The sequence below is a fragment of the Hylaeus volcanicus genome, chromosome 2 (assembly GCF_026283585.1).
Source record: "Hylaeus volcanicus isolate JK05 chromosome 2, UHH_iyHylVolc1.0_haploid, whole genome shotgun sequence".
NCBI classification, from domain to species: domain Eukaryota; kingdom Metazoa; phylum Arthropoda; class Insecta; order Hymenoptera; family Colletidae; genus Hylaeus; species Hylaeus volcanicus.
In genome coordinates, this window is record NC_071977.1 from 19,008,550 (window position 1) to 19,025,983 (window position 17,434).

Genomic DNA, 17,434 nt, shown 5'->3' on the forward strand with positions numbered 1-17,434 from the left:
TAGATCGTAACCATCTCAATTCCTTTGTTATTCTTGAATATAGACACCATTTAGTGATGAATAAATAAAAGAAGCGGCTAATGAAAAGTGTAAACAATACATTGATAGATGACATTTTGTTTGGTGTGTACTGTAAACAATTTTAAAAATCAGCTAACACTGATAAAATTTGAAAGAAGACGAGCTAATTTAACAATTTGGTAAATTTTTACAGAAGTAATTTTTATTTGGTTTCTTGGATATTAAGCAGAATTATTAAAGATTTAGGTACTGCAAATCCAATCGGTGTGAGTAGCGGAAACGAAATGTATTAGAAACTAAAATTGATATATAGCACATGATGCTAGTTTGCTGCTGCATGTTATTAATAGATTAATAATGAATTAATTTATAACGTATACTGTTTCAAAAAAATTACAAGCTGTCTTTTTTTTTTAAATCTGTAGCGATACAAGTCTATAATTAAATTCTATTATTTCATAATCCATAGATGAGTACATTATGATATGAAATATGGTGTGACGTTATTATTTACATAATTTTTGAGATAATTAGTTTCAAATTCAATTAATAATTTAATTTTCACGAATAGTCTATTTTTTCTCTTGTTTATATCCAGCTTTAGAGTTAGTTAAATTAGTTTGTATTTCTAATTTGTTTTAAAATATATTCGTATATTGTTATCCGAGGAATGTCGTTCAACTCCTACTTATATAAAATTCTGAGATTCGGTTACGAACTAGCCATCGCGTCAAGTTGCCAATTTGTATTCCTATCAAGTTAGCAGGAAGTGCAACGTGCCGGTCCCGATTCTAACGGTAACGACAAAGATATACAATATAGATTCATGTACCTACGGTATTTTGTTTCGTGACAACGATACGAACTTGCGGAATAATGTTTCCACATCTGGAGGTATCTTTGCCACCTACACAGGTGTAACCTGAAGTCAATTACGCAACCTTTGGTAACATCAGCTTCAAGCAATACAAAATTTGTCGTGTATTTTATACATTTGTAATACTTTTATTACATTATTCACCTACTTAATAAAATTTGAGGGTATTTTTCCAGGTACTTAACGCTGAAAGTATCAATTTTAAAGCATAAAAGCCAAGAATTTTATTTCTTCCAAATCCTCAATATAAATTTATTGAATAAATTAGTATTTTATCTGGTCGTGATGCATAATGAATAATATTTATTGTTATACGAATAATACAATTTATGTGGTACCTGTAAAGTGAGATACGATGCGATGTGATATTGCTTTCACACTTGCAGGCGTTGAAATCTCCGCTTCTCCTAGCATTGAAATCACCGCGCGACTCGACTGGCGTTAAAGTTCCTGATAGAGTTCGCGGTAACCGGAAGTATACGTAGTAGATATATGTCTAATGATATACGTGATAAAATTGTACAACTGCAATAAAGTATCGTGTTTGCCTTTGTTTTAAACAGAGTCATGGAGTTTTCATTTACAATAGAATTCATTATTTTTTAAGGTTAGGACTTACATCGTAACACTACACGATAGTATTAGTCGAAAGTTTATCGCTGAAGAAAAATAATCGCATGCTGATTAAACAAACACTTTGACACCGTTTACGTGAAATAAAATATACAATTATTGGGATAATTCTGCAATCTTCAGTTGTTTTATTATGAGATCATATTAACATGGATACAGTCAGTGTAAGAAGTATTCTTACATCAACCCATTTAAAATAAATGGTTTCTGTACGAGTATTTATTTCACTGATTGTATATATTCTTCATTGCTTACGCTTACGCGAAAGACATTTCAGCAATGATACATTAGAAAATATTAGAAATAAAATGTACATAACTATAGATTACTGGGAACTATATGTGAATATGATTCGTCGCATTTTTTAACAATACTTTATTCGATAAAATATATTTTTCTATCGTATATTGTTTGCATCAGATTGAAAATTTTATACCGTAAAAATGCCACATACGTACATTTTAAATAATGCTACTGCGGATAATATATTGATTTATGTACAATGATTTATATCGATCGATTTAATTATGTCACTTGTAGAACTGATAACATTTCAGATGAGAATATTTTGTAGGATACTTACGGTTCGTCATCCAACAGAGCTGTGCGAAGAAAGTAATTTGAAAATTGAAAACATGATTTCTGAATAGTACTCCGTAAAAATATCGTGCGTGATTGTCGTACATTATACTTATTTAATTGTTCTCTTTTTTTTTAGGTATAAGGATTAACTTTTCGAAATATTAAATTTAAAATCAGTTTACAGAAATTCATTGCACATGCTTCTAAACTATTTGAAAGTACAAGAAACACTCGTCGTCACAATTCCCGTGTAATTTTCATACAAAATATTCGTAATTGGGATGCTTATTTAACAAACCTGGATAAAATATGTATAAAATTCGCACTCTATGATAGCATTATATAATGTCAATAACTCTTTTGTAACTACTAACTATTTAAAGTAATCCAACAAATAATGATATATGCTTACACTATGGCATCTTTACAGTATGACACACATTTTTAGCTGTGTGGAATTGGCGTTATTTTATTGAGTCCTATAATTACAGGCGATAATCATCTCGTGTGTAAAGTACTTCAATTCAACTACAGCTATAAATTCAATCACTGATTTGTTATTGGACACCATATGTATACCATGTTTTGATGTGGGTCCCCTTAACTAGAACAAAAAGATTTTTCATGAATTCATACACGTATTAATATCTTTTGTCTGTTTTTTAGAAACAATAATTACTTTGTAGTTGGTCTCCTTGACGGCTCTGAGGCCGTAGGCGGTGGAGGCGGACCTCTACGAGCCAATTCCTCCAAATATCCCATTAACAAACGAGTTCGTTCAGCGGCTGCTGCTTCTAATACAAGGAATCTTCGATCCTTCCTTAAAATTTCCTCAATTTCCGCTAAATGTGTACTGTTTTCTTGTACTTTTTTGTATGTTTTGTCCGTAATAAGTTTTGTTTCCTGAAATTAATATTTATGTATACATGCTACCAGAAATACAGAGAATCAGAATATATTTTGAACGTACCTGTAGGAGTTCTCTAAAGTCAGCTTTAGCCGCAACAAGTTTATCCTTAATATATTCTTTAAATTCTTTCTCGCATTTCTGTGAAAAAGTAAATATAGTATAACGTAAAAAAAAAAAAAAAAAAAAAAAAAACCTTATTTTACACTTATACATTTTTAAATACATTACACACCCGATCGCTTGAAGAGAATTTAAGATATCTGGGATCGTCCTTTAACGATTTTTTGATATCTCTCCAGGATGCAGTAAGTTCAGTAGAAGCTCCTACTTCATCGAGAAGCTCTCTGAATTTATCACGTTTCTTGCGACTAAGCTGTTCTATGTGCTCATTAAATAATCTCTCCTTTTCCTCGCGATCTAAGCTCTCCGCTAGTTCCCATCTGTGATCCTTCCGCAATTGTCGTTTTGCTTCTCGCCATGCTAGGTCACCGTTCCTTACCTGCATACGCGTGTTATGTTAATCAAGTGCGCTAAATATATTCAAGATGTTAATGAGTCGTATAAATATGATACATACTAAATCAGCGAGAAGAGCACTGAAATGCTGCACTGCTTCTGTGTGACGATGATGCTGCCTTTCTTTATCTCTATCGCGAAGATGGGTAGCGAGTGTTCTTTGAACTTCTCTTTCTCTCTCGCGGAGACTTGCTTCCGCTCTTCGTTCACGCTCACGTTTTTGTTTCTCACGGTCTTCCTCTGAATCGGATTGCTCCTCTGCGTCCTCCTTCTAAATGAAGAAATGTAATATATATTACTAATGCGATTTTTATTACATAAAATCTATTATAATAATATAATTCATCATTTTTAGGTGATCATAATTCGATTAAGTTACGTTAAGCAAACATTGAATAACGCTTACGTCATTTTCTTTCTTTGTCGGTTTTTCATCATTGTCTTCGATTTCTCCACTTTCCTTTTCCACTACTGCTTCTTTCTTTTCTTTGCCATTTTCTTCCGCTGGTGCTTCGCTTCGTCGTTGTTTTTTGTCCTTTGAACTGTCCTTGTCAACTCGGTCCTTTGATGATTTTTCCTTGTACTTATCCACATCCTTTCTGTCCCTATCCTTCTTCTCTGATTTATGATGATCTTTGTCCCTGTGCCGGTGGTCTTTGTCTTTTTCCTTTTCCTTTTTCCGCTCCTCCTTTAGCATACGAACGTAATCCCTAAACCAATCTTCTCGCGTGCTTGCCGACTCTACCACTCTGTACCTCCAATCTGATTCCAATTTTTTCTTACAATCGCTCCAATGCGAATGTCTGTCGATGTCTTTGTGCTCACGTAGCATCGCTATGAATTCCTTTTTCACCTGAAACGCATTTACCGTAAGAGTTTTCATTGTTGAAAGGCAATCAGTTTTTGCTTATAGTCTATTTGTACAGTTCTGTCTTAAAATTGAAATTTTATATGTATATATAGATTTTTTTATTTGTCTCAGTTTTATCATGCACGCTTAATATTTCCATCCAATGATTACACGGTCAGCCACATTACAATCACTTTGACAATATTATTAAAAAATTAATGACTTGTAATGTGGGTCAAACTATTTCAACTTGCAAACCTTTTTATTGGTTTTCAAACTACATTTCGTTAGGGGTAGAAGAAATAGTCATTCGTGTCATTCGTTCGTGTCAGAAGGTATCGCAACATTAAGGGCTCTACTTGTTGGAATTTTTAATGAAATAAGCTGGTCGGTTTCGCTGAAAAAAAGTATACTCATTATAGCTGTAAAAATACTTAATTTTTACCGAGTCATCATTAAATGTTTAGCATATTGATATACTAGAATTGATGCATAGTAGATGATACAAGACGTAGAAAAACGGATATGCTGTTATTTAATGATAAGACGGAATATAAAATGAATAAATTTTTATCTGCTGCCCTTGCTGAAAAGAAAACAGTCGTTAGTATATTGTCACGAGATTTTGAAAATATTAAAAGCTTTCAGCCGTTCAAATTACGAAACGAGGTTTTACTTCTCTTTACCATCTTTCGTGCAGTACCTTTTCGATCTGTATTTTTATTATTACTATTAAGCATTCAATGATGAGAATGTGTAATACAGATATGATATGTACAATAAAATTCTTAACAAATAAGAATGGAAGAATCTTAAAATTAAACTTCAGTGCATTCTTTGAAACTTTCTATTAATAACATTCTAGAATTCTTTAATGAACTACTAGATTAACTGTAGAATAGATTTCATATTATGATTATAAATGTTTTCCAACATTTTAATACTGCGTGGTAACATATTATATGTTCCTGGTTCCTTGATTTTATATTCTCGAAATAGCAAATAATAGCAGTATTTCTTATCTTCAAATTCCCATTACGTAATTTGTGAACGACCTAAATTTTAATATAATTATAACAACTTGTTATCGTATATAAGTATACTTAATACATGTTTATTTCGCAATGAAAAGATGATTAGAGTTTAAAGTTGCTGGCACATTTTGGTCTTGAATTTGTCATTACAGTTATTACTCGGATCCTGATCCTACATAGCTTTGACGTAGTAAGAAATTTGTGCCACAATCGTTTAACTTCCATCTAAACACAATTATTGCAAAGTCCACTTCTAGTTTTCTTAAGACAAAAGCAGTCAAGGTTCTCCAAAGGATACAAACCAAATTTCATAAAAGCGCACTCATTCTATTGTTTCAGTATACTCATCTTGTTGCTTCAAATCAATAGTTTCTTTCTTTTTGCTAAAATCGTCTTTAGAAATCGATTGTATTAAATTTTATATTAAGTAAAAATATTTAAAATTTTCACAATAATACAAAAAACAAAAGAAACAAATTAGGAAAAATTTATGTTATTACACCAATTGAAATGTATTTCATCAATTTTAGATATGAATTGCAATTTTAAATTTATATTTAAATTTTAGTACACCATGTATTGACATAAGAACAACTATAAAAGATAAAGTAATCTTTGATTGTAAAAAAACTTAGCACTATTTAAACTTTTCCCTGTCGGAAACTGTAAAATGATTCGTGAAAATAAAATCATTGTACGTGGGAAACTGAAATTATGTTTATATAAAATAATACGCGTGAAAAGAATAAGTTTGTTCTTATGTTGATACATTGATCATTACATGAATTGGTAGCTTATTTTTGTTTAGCGCAGATAACGGTTCTTTATCTCCAGGAAACCGAATAAGATTCGTAACTATGTTTGGAATTGACGCTACCATTGGGGTCGACACCCCGTTTACTGATAATGATTTATATTCAATTCCTTTGAAATTGGTTTTGATTTTGGGGAAAAGTTAATCTTTTGAAGTAACGAGGATTACGAGTAATATACAAATACCGAGTTCGTTCATTCTCATGACTCTGCTTTGGAGTAAAGAATGCGGCGCGCGAGGGTGTGCCAACTGTGCCACGCAGTGTAGGTGGGGATGGTAGATGACATCATCCATGCCACCAACCAGCTTCAGAACCAAGCCACTCCACATACGGAACCTGTCCTGCCTGCCTCCTGACTGAAGTGGAGAGTTCAGAACACATAAGTACATAAGGAACCGTCACATACTAAAATTTTATTCTCTACATCTCCCATCTTAGAGCTACAAAACTTTTGTCTATCGAGAAAATCTACTGGAGTAGAGAATTATTAGAGAAACTTCTCCTGGTATGTGTTCTTCAGCCATTAATTTAGGAATTCATATTAGATAATCTTACAAGTGGAACAAAATAGTAACATACCTATAGAACCTGAAAGAATGATTAATTATCGCTGAAAATATAAATTCATTAAACATTATCCTATCTTATTTAAGATTAGAACATTATTTGTTCACTTATTATTCATTTTCTTATATCATCGCACATTATTAAATATCACTCAACAGTAGCATATAATTATCTTTCTCGAAGAGTTAAACAATGTAAATTTTGTTTATACATAAGTGGGTGCTGAACAAAGGCTTATTCAGCTTCTATCGAACTTATCGCGAATGTAGTATATGCTATGTCTATATTCTCAGTAATGTACTATATTATTTCTTCGAATGAAATGGAGGATGCATGAGACGTGAGAACCTAATGAGTTTGGTATGGAAAAAGGGAAAGGCTTGATGGTTGTACTCGAAAAGAAATTTTGTTTTATGATACTTTGATAGACCTAGAGAATTGAGGTACCAAACAATACTAGGGATATAGTTTGCAATTAAGTGAAATAGAGAAAAAAGAAACGAAGAACATCGAGTTCGATGCGAAAAGGTACGCATTCTAAATGCTTTGCATCCTTAATACTAAAATTGCAATATGAATCTATAATTTATGAATTTTTAAATAAATTAATAAAAGGGTACCTTAATTCTCAAGTACTTCTAAAAATTTGGTATGCTCTTTATCACGTTAATAAGGTAACATATCTTTAGGATATTTTTTCTTACTTATGGTATCGAATGTCTAAAGTATTCATAAATCTTTCAATTCTTATACTGTAGCACGAATCCTGAAAAGTAAGGTTTGCATAGCAACAAATCAAGAATGTTAATAAAATAAAAATACCTGTTCTCGTTTTGCTGTTTTTTCCTCTTTTTCCTTTTTTCGCACTTCCAGTAGATATTCGTTGAAAAGGCTCTCCCGTTCACGCATCTTTTCTACATTCTTAAATCGTTCATCGCGCCCATGCTTTTGAGCAAAATCACTAAATGAGGACCTGGACACAAAATATTCATTCGTGGTAAAGTAAATCAAATAGTAAAGATATTATCAAAATTCAAAGAAAGTAAACTGAATTTCTACATACTTTCCATGAAGACCAGCTTCCTCTAACAATTTCTGAAATTGTTCCTTCCGTTCCTTCATTTTGTTTCTTTTTTCCCGCCTTTCTTCTTCAGCCCTCTCCTTCACATATTTCTCGAACACTTGTTTCCTCTCCTTTGACGTCAAAAGTAGATAACGAGGATCGAACACTATTTTATGAAGTTCCTTCTCCCAAGTACTGAACGCTGACACCTATAAACATCGTAAACGAATATAAGTTTGCGCTAAGTTGATTATTTGGCTATATTTTAAACAAAAAGAATTACATCTTTCTCTGCAAGCATGTCCCTAAATGATTTAATCCGTGTTTCCAGGGGAACAATGGCTCTCTCTCGAGCGGCTCGTACTTCTGCTTCTATTGCAGCTTCTTTACCGATATCAATAGTTTTCTTATTTTCTTTCTCTTCTTCTTCTTTCGGCATGACAGCTGAAATGGAAAGATTGTTTGTTTCACTGCCTCTTCGTTTCGAGTGAGATTTATTTTCTTTTGAAAATATTATAATATAGCGTATAAATATTATAGATATAATATTTACTCTTAGTTTCTTCCTGTTTCATTTTTTTCGCCGGTGTCGGTTGATCATCGTCACTGCTTTCGCTTGTATCTGACTGACGTGCGGGTTTAGGAGTTGCCACTGCATCCGGCGGATTAGAAACCATTTTATCAACATCTTGACGACCAATAAGATCATCTGGCCTTTCCCAGACCGAAATACGTGAGGAAGGATTATAGAAAAATACACGTCCATCGCCAGTCCAAACAACACACCTAATTAATAAATAACGTAAATGAATTTGATTAGCTATTAAAGAATGATATCAACGTAAACAGTCCTAAAAATAGGTTTTCTTACCATGGGGTTCCAGGCACCGGTGTGCTAGAGATTGGTCTAGATTTATCCTGAGGTTTAGCAGCTTCTTTAGGCGCTGTTTCTTCTTTTTTCGGTTTGTTATTCTCTGCTTCCTTTATGCTATCTTTGGTTTCATGATTGCTTTCTTGCTGTTTTTCTTGTTTCGCAGGTTCAGCGATAACATTGTTGTTAGTAACGGTAGTATTAGTCACAGTAGTGTTTGACGTACTACTGATAGCTGCTTCTTCTGCCTTTTGCCGTAACGCTAATTTTGCACCTAGCAATAGACATCCTATTATAACAAATATTGCTACATTAAATATGTTGTTTGGAAATTTATAGTGTAAATAACGTACTGTCTAGATCTTTCAAAGCCTGCGGTTTCTCCCAAACAGATTCTCCAGCTTTACTGTTATAATAATATAACCTGCCATCTGGAGCACGATGTTCTGTCCATACCATAGCAGATGCTACTAATTCTTGATCAAGTTGTGCTAATATGGCAGGGTCCTCTGCTGGGGCTTGTGGGGTCATTACTCCGTGTGGCATTTGTGGCATACCTAACAAATATTATTTAAAAAAATAATGTATTTAGATGAGTAATTATGCAATCATAATTTATATTACCCCAATTTGCTTGTGGTGGGCCATAACCTCCAAAAGGTTGAAAACCTGGTGGCGGCATACCAAATGGTGTTGCTCCAAATTGTGTTGCAATTGGACCACCAAATTGATTTGGCATTCTATGTTGCATAGGTATCATATTAGGAGGAGGTTGCATCATATTTGTATTTACTGTTGGTGTATTCATAGCTGGAGTGGTAGCAACAGTTGCAGGTGCTGTACCTAAATATTAACGATGATATAAAAATTCTCTCGTATTATACTGTAAGTGTATAAATTTTAATTTCTTAAATCATAATTAAAATGATTATTTTCTACCATTCGCTTGAGCCGCGTCGGATGGCTGTGGAGTAACATCTGGTGTCTCGCCAAGTGTAGGAGGTGGACCTGTACCAGGAGGAGCAGTACTAAGTTGATTCATAGTATCTGCATTATTTGGAGGGGGTTGTTCACTACTTTGAGGAACTCTATTCTCGTTAATTTGAGTTGGAGTAGGACCTGTGGAGGTAGGGATATTGGATGGGGCTGCTTGTTTAGATGCTCCGTGTACCAATTGTTCTAACTGTAACAATATTGAAACCATTTGTAGAAACCATAATTACAATTTACTATACAAAATGTTTTAACCGTTTGGATTCTGGAGGTCATTGAAAAAACATTGTCGAAAAATGCCGCTATTGCGGCAATAGCGCTTATATGTACCGTGTAAGAAGTGAGTTAACGGGCGCGATAGGAATCGTTTTATTTATATTTATTCGCGTTAAACAATGGGATCGCGCTCCTTTTCACATCGATAAACGTAATGCAGTTGGTAAAGTGACCAGATGACATCGGCAAAATCCAAATAATACCGTCAGTCGTCCATCGTACTAAAGTGTAGTGGATCTTCTGGACATAAAATTTGAACAGCGCGATCGCGTTGCGTAGGATCCAAACGGTAACTGATAAATCATGAAACAATTCCAGACCTGATCTTGTACCATGACTTTCACATTTGGACCTTCTGGTTTTGTCCATGTAGTTTCTCTTGTACGAATGTTATAATAATATGATTTGCCATCCGGTGTTTTTGTTTCCACCCATACTTCTCCATTGAGATCTAAGCCTGGAATGTTTGCTTGTTGTTGCGCCTGTTGCTGTGGAGGTTGTTGTTGACCTGGAATCTGTAACAAGATTCCTCGTTTTGCGACACTATACATATAAACTTGATTAACTTTCTGTAAATCGAAATTTACGTTATTCATATTTGGTGGTCCCATTCCAGGAGGTGGTCCGTATGGTCCCGGACCTGTCCCAATTGGGCCATTCATCATGTGTGGCGGTGGCTAATTGCATATAAAGTTAAATAATACTTAATCAACTTATTGGAAAAAAGTTGACAAAACCATTTTCCATTGAAATAATTACCATTCCTGGAGGTCCCATTAGATTTGGTGGTCCCATCAAATTTGGTGGCCCCATAGGTCCCCAGCTAGGATCGAATGGCGGAGGTCCTCTGAAGCGTGGTCCAGCTGGCCCTGGTGGACAATTTGGCCTTGGCGGTCCCTCAAATGGATATCCATTGTTAGCTCCACGAAACATCGGTCCTCTAGGTCCAAATCCTCTTCCTCTAAACCTTGGAGGCCCACCTCTCATGGGGAAATCAAACCCACCTCTGCCATGACCCCTTAAATTATTGTTATGTGTTGTGACTATGTACTTTACGTACCATACGTCCATATCATTTACCCAAGAGTAGACATCATCTTTATAGTGACTCCAATTTTACATTTAAAATGAACACATATATACGGGTGAATGAACAGTTCCATTTTATGCAACTGGATCATTAGGTTTGATAAACAGCATAAATATATTCAAAGGCAGTTACCTTTTTCCATGTAATACTCCAAAGTGCAGAAAATTTACATTAACAAACAAACATCTTATCAAAACAATTATGGGCAAATCATATCATCGTATAGGAGCGTAAATAGAAACAATAGTCGCGTTCTTATAGTATTTAATAGGATATCAGGAATTGGTGGCGATGCAAAGTTTGATAGTTTCGTCGGGCATATTAGGTCAGGCAGCGATTGCAAGGGGGCAACTTAACCTTACTTTTTCGTTTCTTATTTTGAACAACGCGTAGCAATGATGGATCTATGGGGTGTTGAGAAAAACTGTAACGCACCTAAATCCACCTCGTCCCCGAGGTACAAAATGCCTATAATCTTCTCCATCGAAACCGTAATCTTCTGTTTCTTCCATACCCTCCTCATTGTGCTCCTGTTCATTATTCGAAGGGATTTCCGAAACCGCAGGAGCTTGCTCGGTACTCACGTCCATTTCAAGATAATACAGAAATTAAATATTTCTTTTCTACACGCCCTTTTGCCTCTTTTCTCAGGCTTGCACAAAAACGCCGCAAACAAATCACTATTTTATTCAATGTAAGCCGTAAACATATTATTGCCAACAGAAAAGTCGAATTTCCCTAAATTCGGTGACAGTGAGGCAAACCTAACGGCTAGGAATATGGTGCCACGTTATCTGTCAGTGATTCTCAGTTATTAGTTTAGAAATTGTTTCTAGTGAACTTGAGATGCTTGTTTTTCAACTAAACACAAATTTCGAATAACAAATAATAGATAAACAATTGTTTGTCTATCTTTTTTGGATAATTAATCAAATTTATGTTGTAGAATTAAGTATGCATAATGAAGGAATACAAGTGTAATTGTTTACTAGAGTAAGTATTGGAAATAATTAGTTGTACATTGATCTTGTTTGGCATTTGTTATTGGAATAAAATTTTATCCATCTCCATTGTTAAAACATTTGCCTACTGTTGCAATATTTCGTTTGGCCTAAGTTCATAGCTTGTTGCCTGTTGTTCGCAATACATATTTTTTTATTGTTCAAGTTTTACTGATATTTACATTTCAGCATTGAAATCGAATTTTTGCTGAAACATTGTACTGCGATAACACTTATTTGTGCATTAAATTTGCAATACTTTTGAAATTGAACGTTGCTCTCAAGCGATTTTTCTTATATGATTTATCATATGAATAGCTTGTTTTTGAAGCATGTAAGGTAGACCATGAATTATTTATCTTATGAGTTTTAGAAGCTACTCTATTTGTTGTAACAATGAAAGCAGGACAAATCTCAATACCGACTGAGTGAGTAACTTTTCTCATACTTAGTTTCAATTTTCACCGACGATAGCGCTGACATTGTACCTGTGAAGTGATACGGAAATGGTAAAGAGGGCTTGTAAGACCTCCATTTTATAAGAATTATTCCTAATAGAATACAATTTCATAAAGTTGTAGAAAATGAGTATTTTAATTTTCAAAAAAGATTATCTGGGTCGGACAATTAAATGGTAAACAATAAAATTACTTTTTTAATATCAGTATAATAGTAATTCTTTGTCCATTTTTATAATATTCAAGCCAGGAGAATTTACTTGGTCAATATTACTAGTATCACGATTTTAAAGTACCTTTTTATTGTTTTGTTAGAAATTAATTTCTTCCGAACTCGTTATCTAAAATAAATAAAAATGTTCCAGAATAATTAGGTTTAAGAGTATAACAGCCCACGAAGCGGAGATGAACAAAATTCGATTCTAATAATTGATAACAAATAAGAACAGCATATGTATTCGTTTATTTCACTGAACAGTTATCCATATTGTGAAATATTGCAGTCTACGATTCAAATTTTTATTTTTATTTTTATTTTTATTTTCACTTTTATTTGACAAGTAATTGGTAAATGGTATATTCGAAATTTTCGTGAAGACAAGAATGTTGTCTATCTTTGTAGCTTAGTCGTTTGCTCAACCGGAGAATCCCCACTATTCAGAGTTTAATTATTTGCCAAGATAGAAAGAGTTGATTTGAAAATGATGCGAATTATTTTGCAAGCACAAGACTCACTGATTCATCTGCTGTTCGATAGATCAATGCTCGCACATGATTGGTTTGCTGACGCACCTGTACACGTATTAACTCTACCTCGGATCACAAAGCGTCGCTGCACGAACACCTAAGACTGTTTGTACAGCCGATATCTATAGCGATGTGTCACTTACCCGTCAAAGGCTCACGATAATAGTTTCGATAATGCTTCTGGAATTAAATTTGGCCAGCGTTTCCCTGAACGTCATCCCCCAAAAGGAAATTCTATTTGTCTCTAGATCGTAAAATCGTCTTTAAACTCATACACGACAAATTGTAATCCAATCAGGTAGCAATTATACTTATACGTTTTGGTTTAAGTACAAATCAGGGACTGAACATCGTAATGATGTAAGTAAAATAGGATACAAAAAAAATGGAGCACATGGATTCTTTGTCGAGGTATGAAATCATATCATATCTTCTTTGTTTTGAGACCTCAGGGGCTGTAGCTATATTTAGTTGTAGCTACAGTACGGGTTTAGCGATCCCAAGGTACCCGAGCTATAGAGGGGGTCAGTGAGTCCCAACGAACTATTGGCATCCCTAATGAGGATTGATTGATATTAATTTATTAGCCTTCTCAGCTGTTTACAATATACAATTGCATCCGAGCTACATTGTTAAAATGTATCCCTTTAACATTCGTTTAAATGTTTCAATTCTTTCGCGTCTCTTCATATTTGCTGGTAAAGCATTAAACAATTTTACTTTTTCGTAAAACATACTCTTTTGGACATGTCTTGTTTCACGAAATCGTATTGCAATGTCTTTGGTCTGAGCCAGAGAATTATGAAGAGAGGTATGTAAAGGAAGGATTAAATAAATTTGAAGAATGAATAAATGCATACTTATGAATTTTTTTCGGAGTCTACAATATAAAGAGCGATTCTAATGTTTTTTATATTAATAATACTATTCGAAAATATTTTTGTATGAGCACTATAAAATTTATTTATTAAATAGTATATTATATTGCGTGAAGCAGTAGAGTATTCAACAAGTACCCAAATATTCACTTGTTATGACCCTTTAAACTTAAGTTTATAATATCGAAGTATTCATTTTTTGCAAAAATATCTTAGATTGATCTTAGATTGTACAATATAGGCTTAAGGTGAAAAAGTGTTGCAAGTAATACCTACTTCACGGTATCTAGTTTCGCGGTCGGCTACGATCGTTTAGCTTCGCGTTGTATTGAGTCGTCATCTTTGAGTACCAACCCTCATCCACGTTTGAAAGATTATTGTTGGACGTCGAACAACGCCTCGCGTGTCTACAATTCACCGTGACCGTGTTAAGTCTCGTTCGATGTACGCGTATATTAAATTTCTACTCGCCAACGTAAGCGTTCGCCCTTCGCGATGCATTTCTATTTAAGGCCGGATTACAATGGCGAGCGTTCGTTGGGGTACAATTTCATTTCCTCCTCTTGTACGGAACGCTCTAGCCTGTTGTTCGCGGTGTCTTTGTACCTTGATTAACGCTGTGCCGAGAGACACCAAATTTGAAAGTACTTTTCCCAGTAACTACAAAAATGTCCGAGACTCTTCTTCATTTACTTGAGAAAATTCGAGAAACCTGCCATTTCCCATTTCTTCTTTGTGAATTTATTTATAGAAATTCTGGGAAATCTATTATTTCTGATATCTTCTTTGTAAATTCGTTTTTAGGAAAGAAGAATTCATTATTTTTCATTTATTCTTTGTAAACTTAATTGTATAAACTTATAGCGATTTATTATTTCTTGTCACTTTTTTCGTAGATTTGTTTATAAAGAAATAATGAGAAATAATGAATATCTTTAGTCCTTCTTGTCTTAATGTTTCTTGTTGTTAAGAAAATGACCCTTATTTTTTGCAAAAGGAGTTACAAAGAAGTGTGCGATAGGAAGTAATATATTTCCCTAATTCCTTGGAAAATAATTTACAAAGAAATCATGGGAAATGTCTCCAATTCCTTGTGAATGTAATAATACTTTACTTTTCCTAGACTTAATATTTAATAAAACCAAAGATGACGGTTAGAAGTGAAGTAGCTTTATTCCATCATATCTTTAGTACCATATATTGCATACAACAGACCATTGAGAGCACATTATCATATAACATAGAAAATGTCCAAGAGTTTTAATCCAGCAGTCAATGTGTTGTAGCAAATATTGTTAAAAACTGCAATTTAAAGTAGTAAGATAAAGTCCAATAAAAAAAGTTCATCTCCCAGTTGTAGCAGTTAACAAATATCATCAAGGGTCAAAAATGACCCAGCCTCTTCTTGCATCTGATCGAATCTCTCGCTGCCCAACGTCGAACCATTCGCTGTTAATAACAATTATAATTTTATGCGCGCGTTTCGTTTCAACACAAAGAAACCTTCCGCATCGATTTGGAGCTGCTCCATAAATAAATCCAATCAAGTCGAAGCGTGAATCAACGTTTTCCCCACGTTACAAAGAACTCTGGATCCTCGAGCATCGAGTCGCGCGTCCTATCTCCAAAGGACGCCAAGCCATTCGTGTGGTCGCTTCGCGTGTTCCTTTGTCCCTGGGGCGGTTTTCATGGATTTATCTCCATGGCCTCGAATTAGTCGTGGGTCAATGACAACCGCGAAGGCGATAGTTAGCGGGGAATCATCGTCGCGGTGGTGTTCCGCGCTTTTAACTGTCAGAAGAAAAATATTTTCTGCGGACGCGAAAGGAAAACAAGAAACAAAGAGGGACACAGAGGGCGGCGCGTACGAAACCGGGGGAACGGGTCGAAGGAGTTGACGTTTCGTTACTGAAATAGCCTTAAACTACCACAAGTCAAAAATACTCGTGGCGTCCCGCTTGATGCCCAGGAGCGCAGGGACGAAGAGGAGAGGGCACAAGGCGGAGGGTCAGAGTAGCTAGAAAAACGATTTCGTGGCTTTTTCCAGTCTTCTAATTGATTCACGTTAGGACAGGTTTCACGAAACGCGATCGAAATTTAAGGAATCGATTTGGGTAGGATCGTGCGATGGTTTGACACTAATTGCATAGGGTTCGTTTGGTGTTGAAGCAGTGTTCTCTGTGATCGATGAAGATGTCTCGCGTTAGGAGAAAAACGATAGCTTGGTCTTCTTCTTCTGTATTTCTCGAAAATTGTAGATTCGTTTGGAGGTGTATTAGATTGATACTCAGCAACTTTTTTTTTTTGGAAGGATCTTCATTTTCCTCTGTACAGATATCAGTTTTACCGTAGAAAATGTGTGTCTACTGTTTTTTTTTTTTTTTTTATTGTAAGGTCGTCTCTAAGTTTCACATTCTAAGATAAAAAATTAATTTACGAGCGATTTTAAGAGGACGCAACCTTTTTACATTTTCGTAGAATGTTTTCTTAGCCTGTCCGCTCCAACGTGATTAATTGTAAAGAAAGGCTAACCTTCGGCTTCTGGGAAATCACATGAAACGTGAGAGCTAAATTCTCGTAATAGTCTTCTGGCGAAACAGCGCAAGCATCACGCCTGCTTGTCCACATTTTCCTTTGAATTTCATTCGTGGAAAGTTCTTCTGGCATCCGAACATTTTCTTTGATTACCGCTATTATTCGCCTTCGTCGAATTCAACATTCTCTTCGAGAAACTCAACTTTCCCTTTGAACGACATTTCGAACTTCGTGTTCCCTTGATTTGAATAATATGAAATTGTGCAATTAGTCTTGAATTTATTCAAGAGTAGGTAGATATTGTTATCGACTTGACGACTGTAAATATTTCATCTGTTTTATGGGCACGTTTGAAGGTTCGAGAACATCTGTGTCCATTTGTGGGTGCCAAAGTTTTCGCAATCATCACTCAAAATACAATGTACTTTCCCAAACTTAATAAATTGACGTAAATATCGAAGACAAATGAGTTCTGACGAAACAATTGGAACCGAAGTGGTTTAATTTATACCTAGTAAAGAGTCGTTACGAATATTTCTGTAACTTTGTGAATATTTGTCCCATCACCGCAATATTTTTCTTTTCGATACACTCAAGATTACATACTTAACGAAAATGGAAAACTTAGAAAGTCGGATTTGTAAATCCCGAGTAGGTATAACTCCTTAAACACGTTTTTCTCGAAACATCATTTTATCATCAGATTGTTAAGATAAC

General features: G+C 34.7%; 1 protein-coding gene across 4 annotated transcripts; it reads right to left on the minus strand.

Annotated features, from left to right (window-relative positions):
* Positions 1–2,286: 2,286 nt before the first annotated feature.
* On the minus strand, positions 2,287–11,805 carry LOC128872044 (transcription elongation regulator 1). 4 transcript variants are annotated; one of them, XR_008456087.1, is made up of 19 exons: positions 11,534–11,805; positions 10,768–11,026; positions 10,596–10,685; positions 10,329–10,523; positions 9,679–9,922; positions 9,364–9,582; positions 9,093–9,296; positions 8,740–9,028; positions 8,422–8,654; positions 8,152–8,312; positions 7,869–8,077; positions 7,628–7,778; positions 3,946–4,392; positions 3,601–3,810; positions 3,256–3,522; positions 3,084–3,161; positions 2,793–3,016; positions 2,526–2,717; positions 2,287–2,411 (listed from the first exon to the last, which is right to left on the minus strand). XR_008456087.1 is itself a non-coding variant. In XM_054114334.1 (18 exons), exons 1-18 carry the CDS (start codon positions 11,686–11,688, stop codon positions 2,714–2,716), a joined length of 3,639 nt encoding a protein of 1,212 aa, XP_053970309.1. In that variant the 5' UTR covers positions 11,689–11,805; the 3' UTR covers positions 2,287–2,713. The 4 variants fall into 4 exon arrangements, 3 of the variants coding, with proteins under 3 accessions (XP_053970309.1, XP_053970310.1, XP_053970311.1); XM_054114334.1 differs by having other exon boundaries at positions 2,287–2,717; XM_054114335.1 differs by having other exon boundaries at positions 2,287–2,717; positions 10,768–11,014; positions 11,534–11,804.
* Positions 11,806–17,434: the final 5,629 nt, after the last annotated feature.

Coding starts and splice junctions, on each gene's coding strand:
- LOC128872044 (XM_054114334.1), bottom strand. CDS start 11,688: ATGGACGTGAGTACCGAGCAAGCTCCTGCGGTTTCGGAAATCCCTTCG. Junction 9,029..9,092: donor GGCTTTGAAAGATCTAGACA/GTACGTTATTTA, acceptor TTGTTATAATAG/GATGTCTATTGCTAGGTGCA. Junction 3,523..3,600: donor GTGCTCTTCTCGCTGATTTA/GTATGTATCATA, acceptor ACGCGTATGCAG/GTAAGGAACGGTGACCTAGC.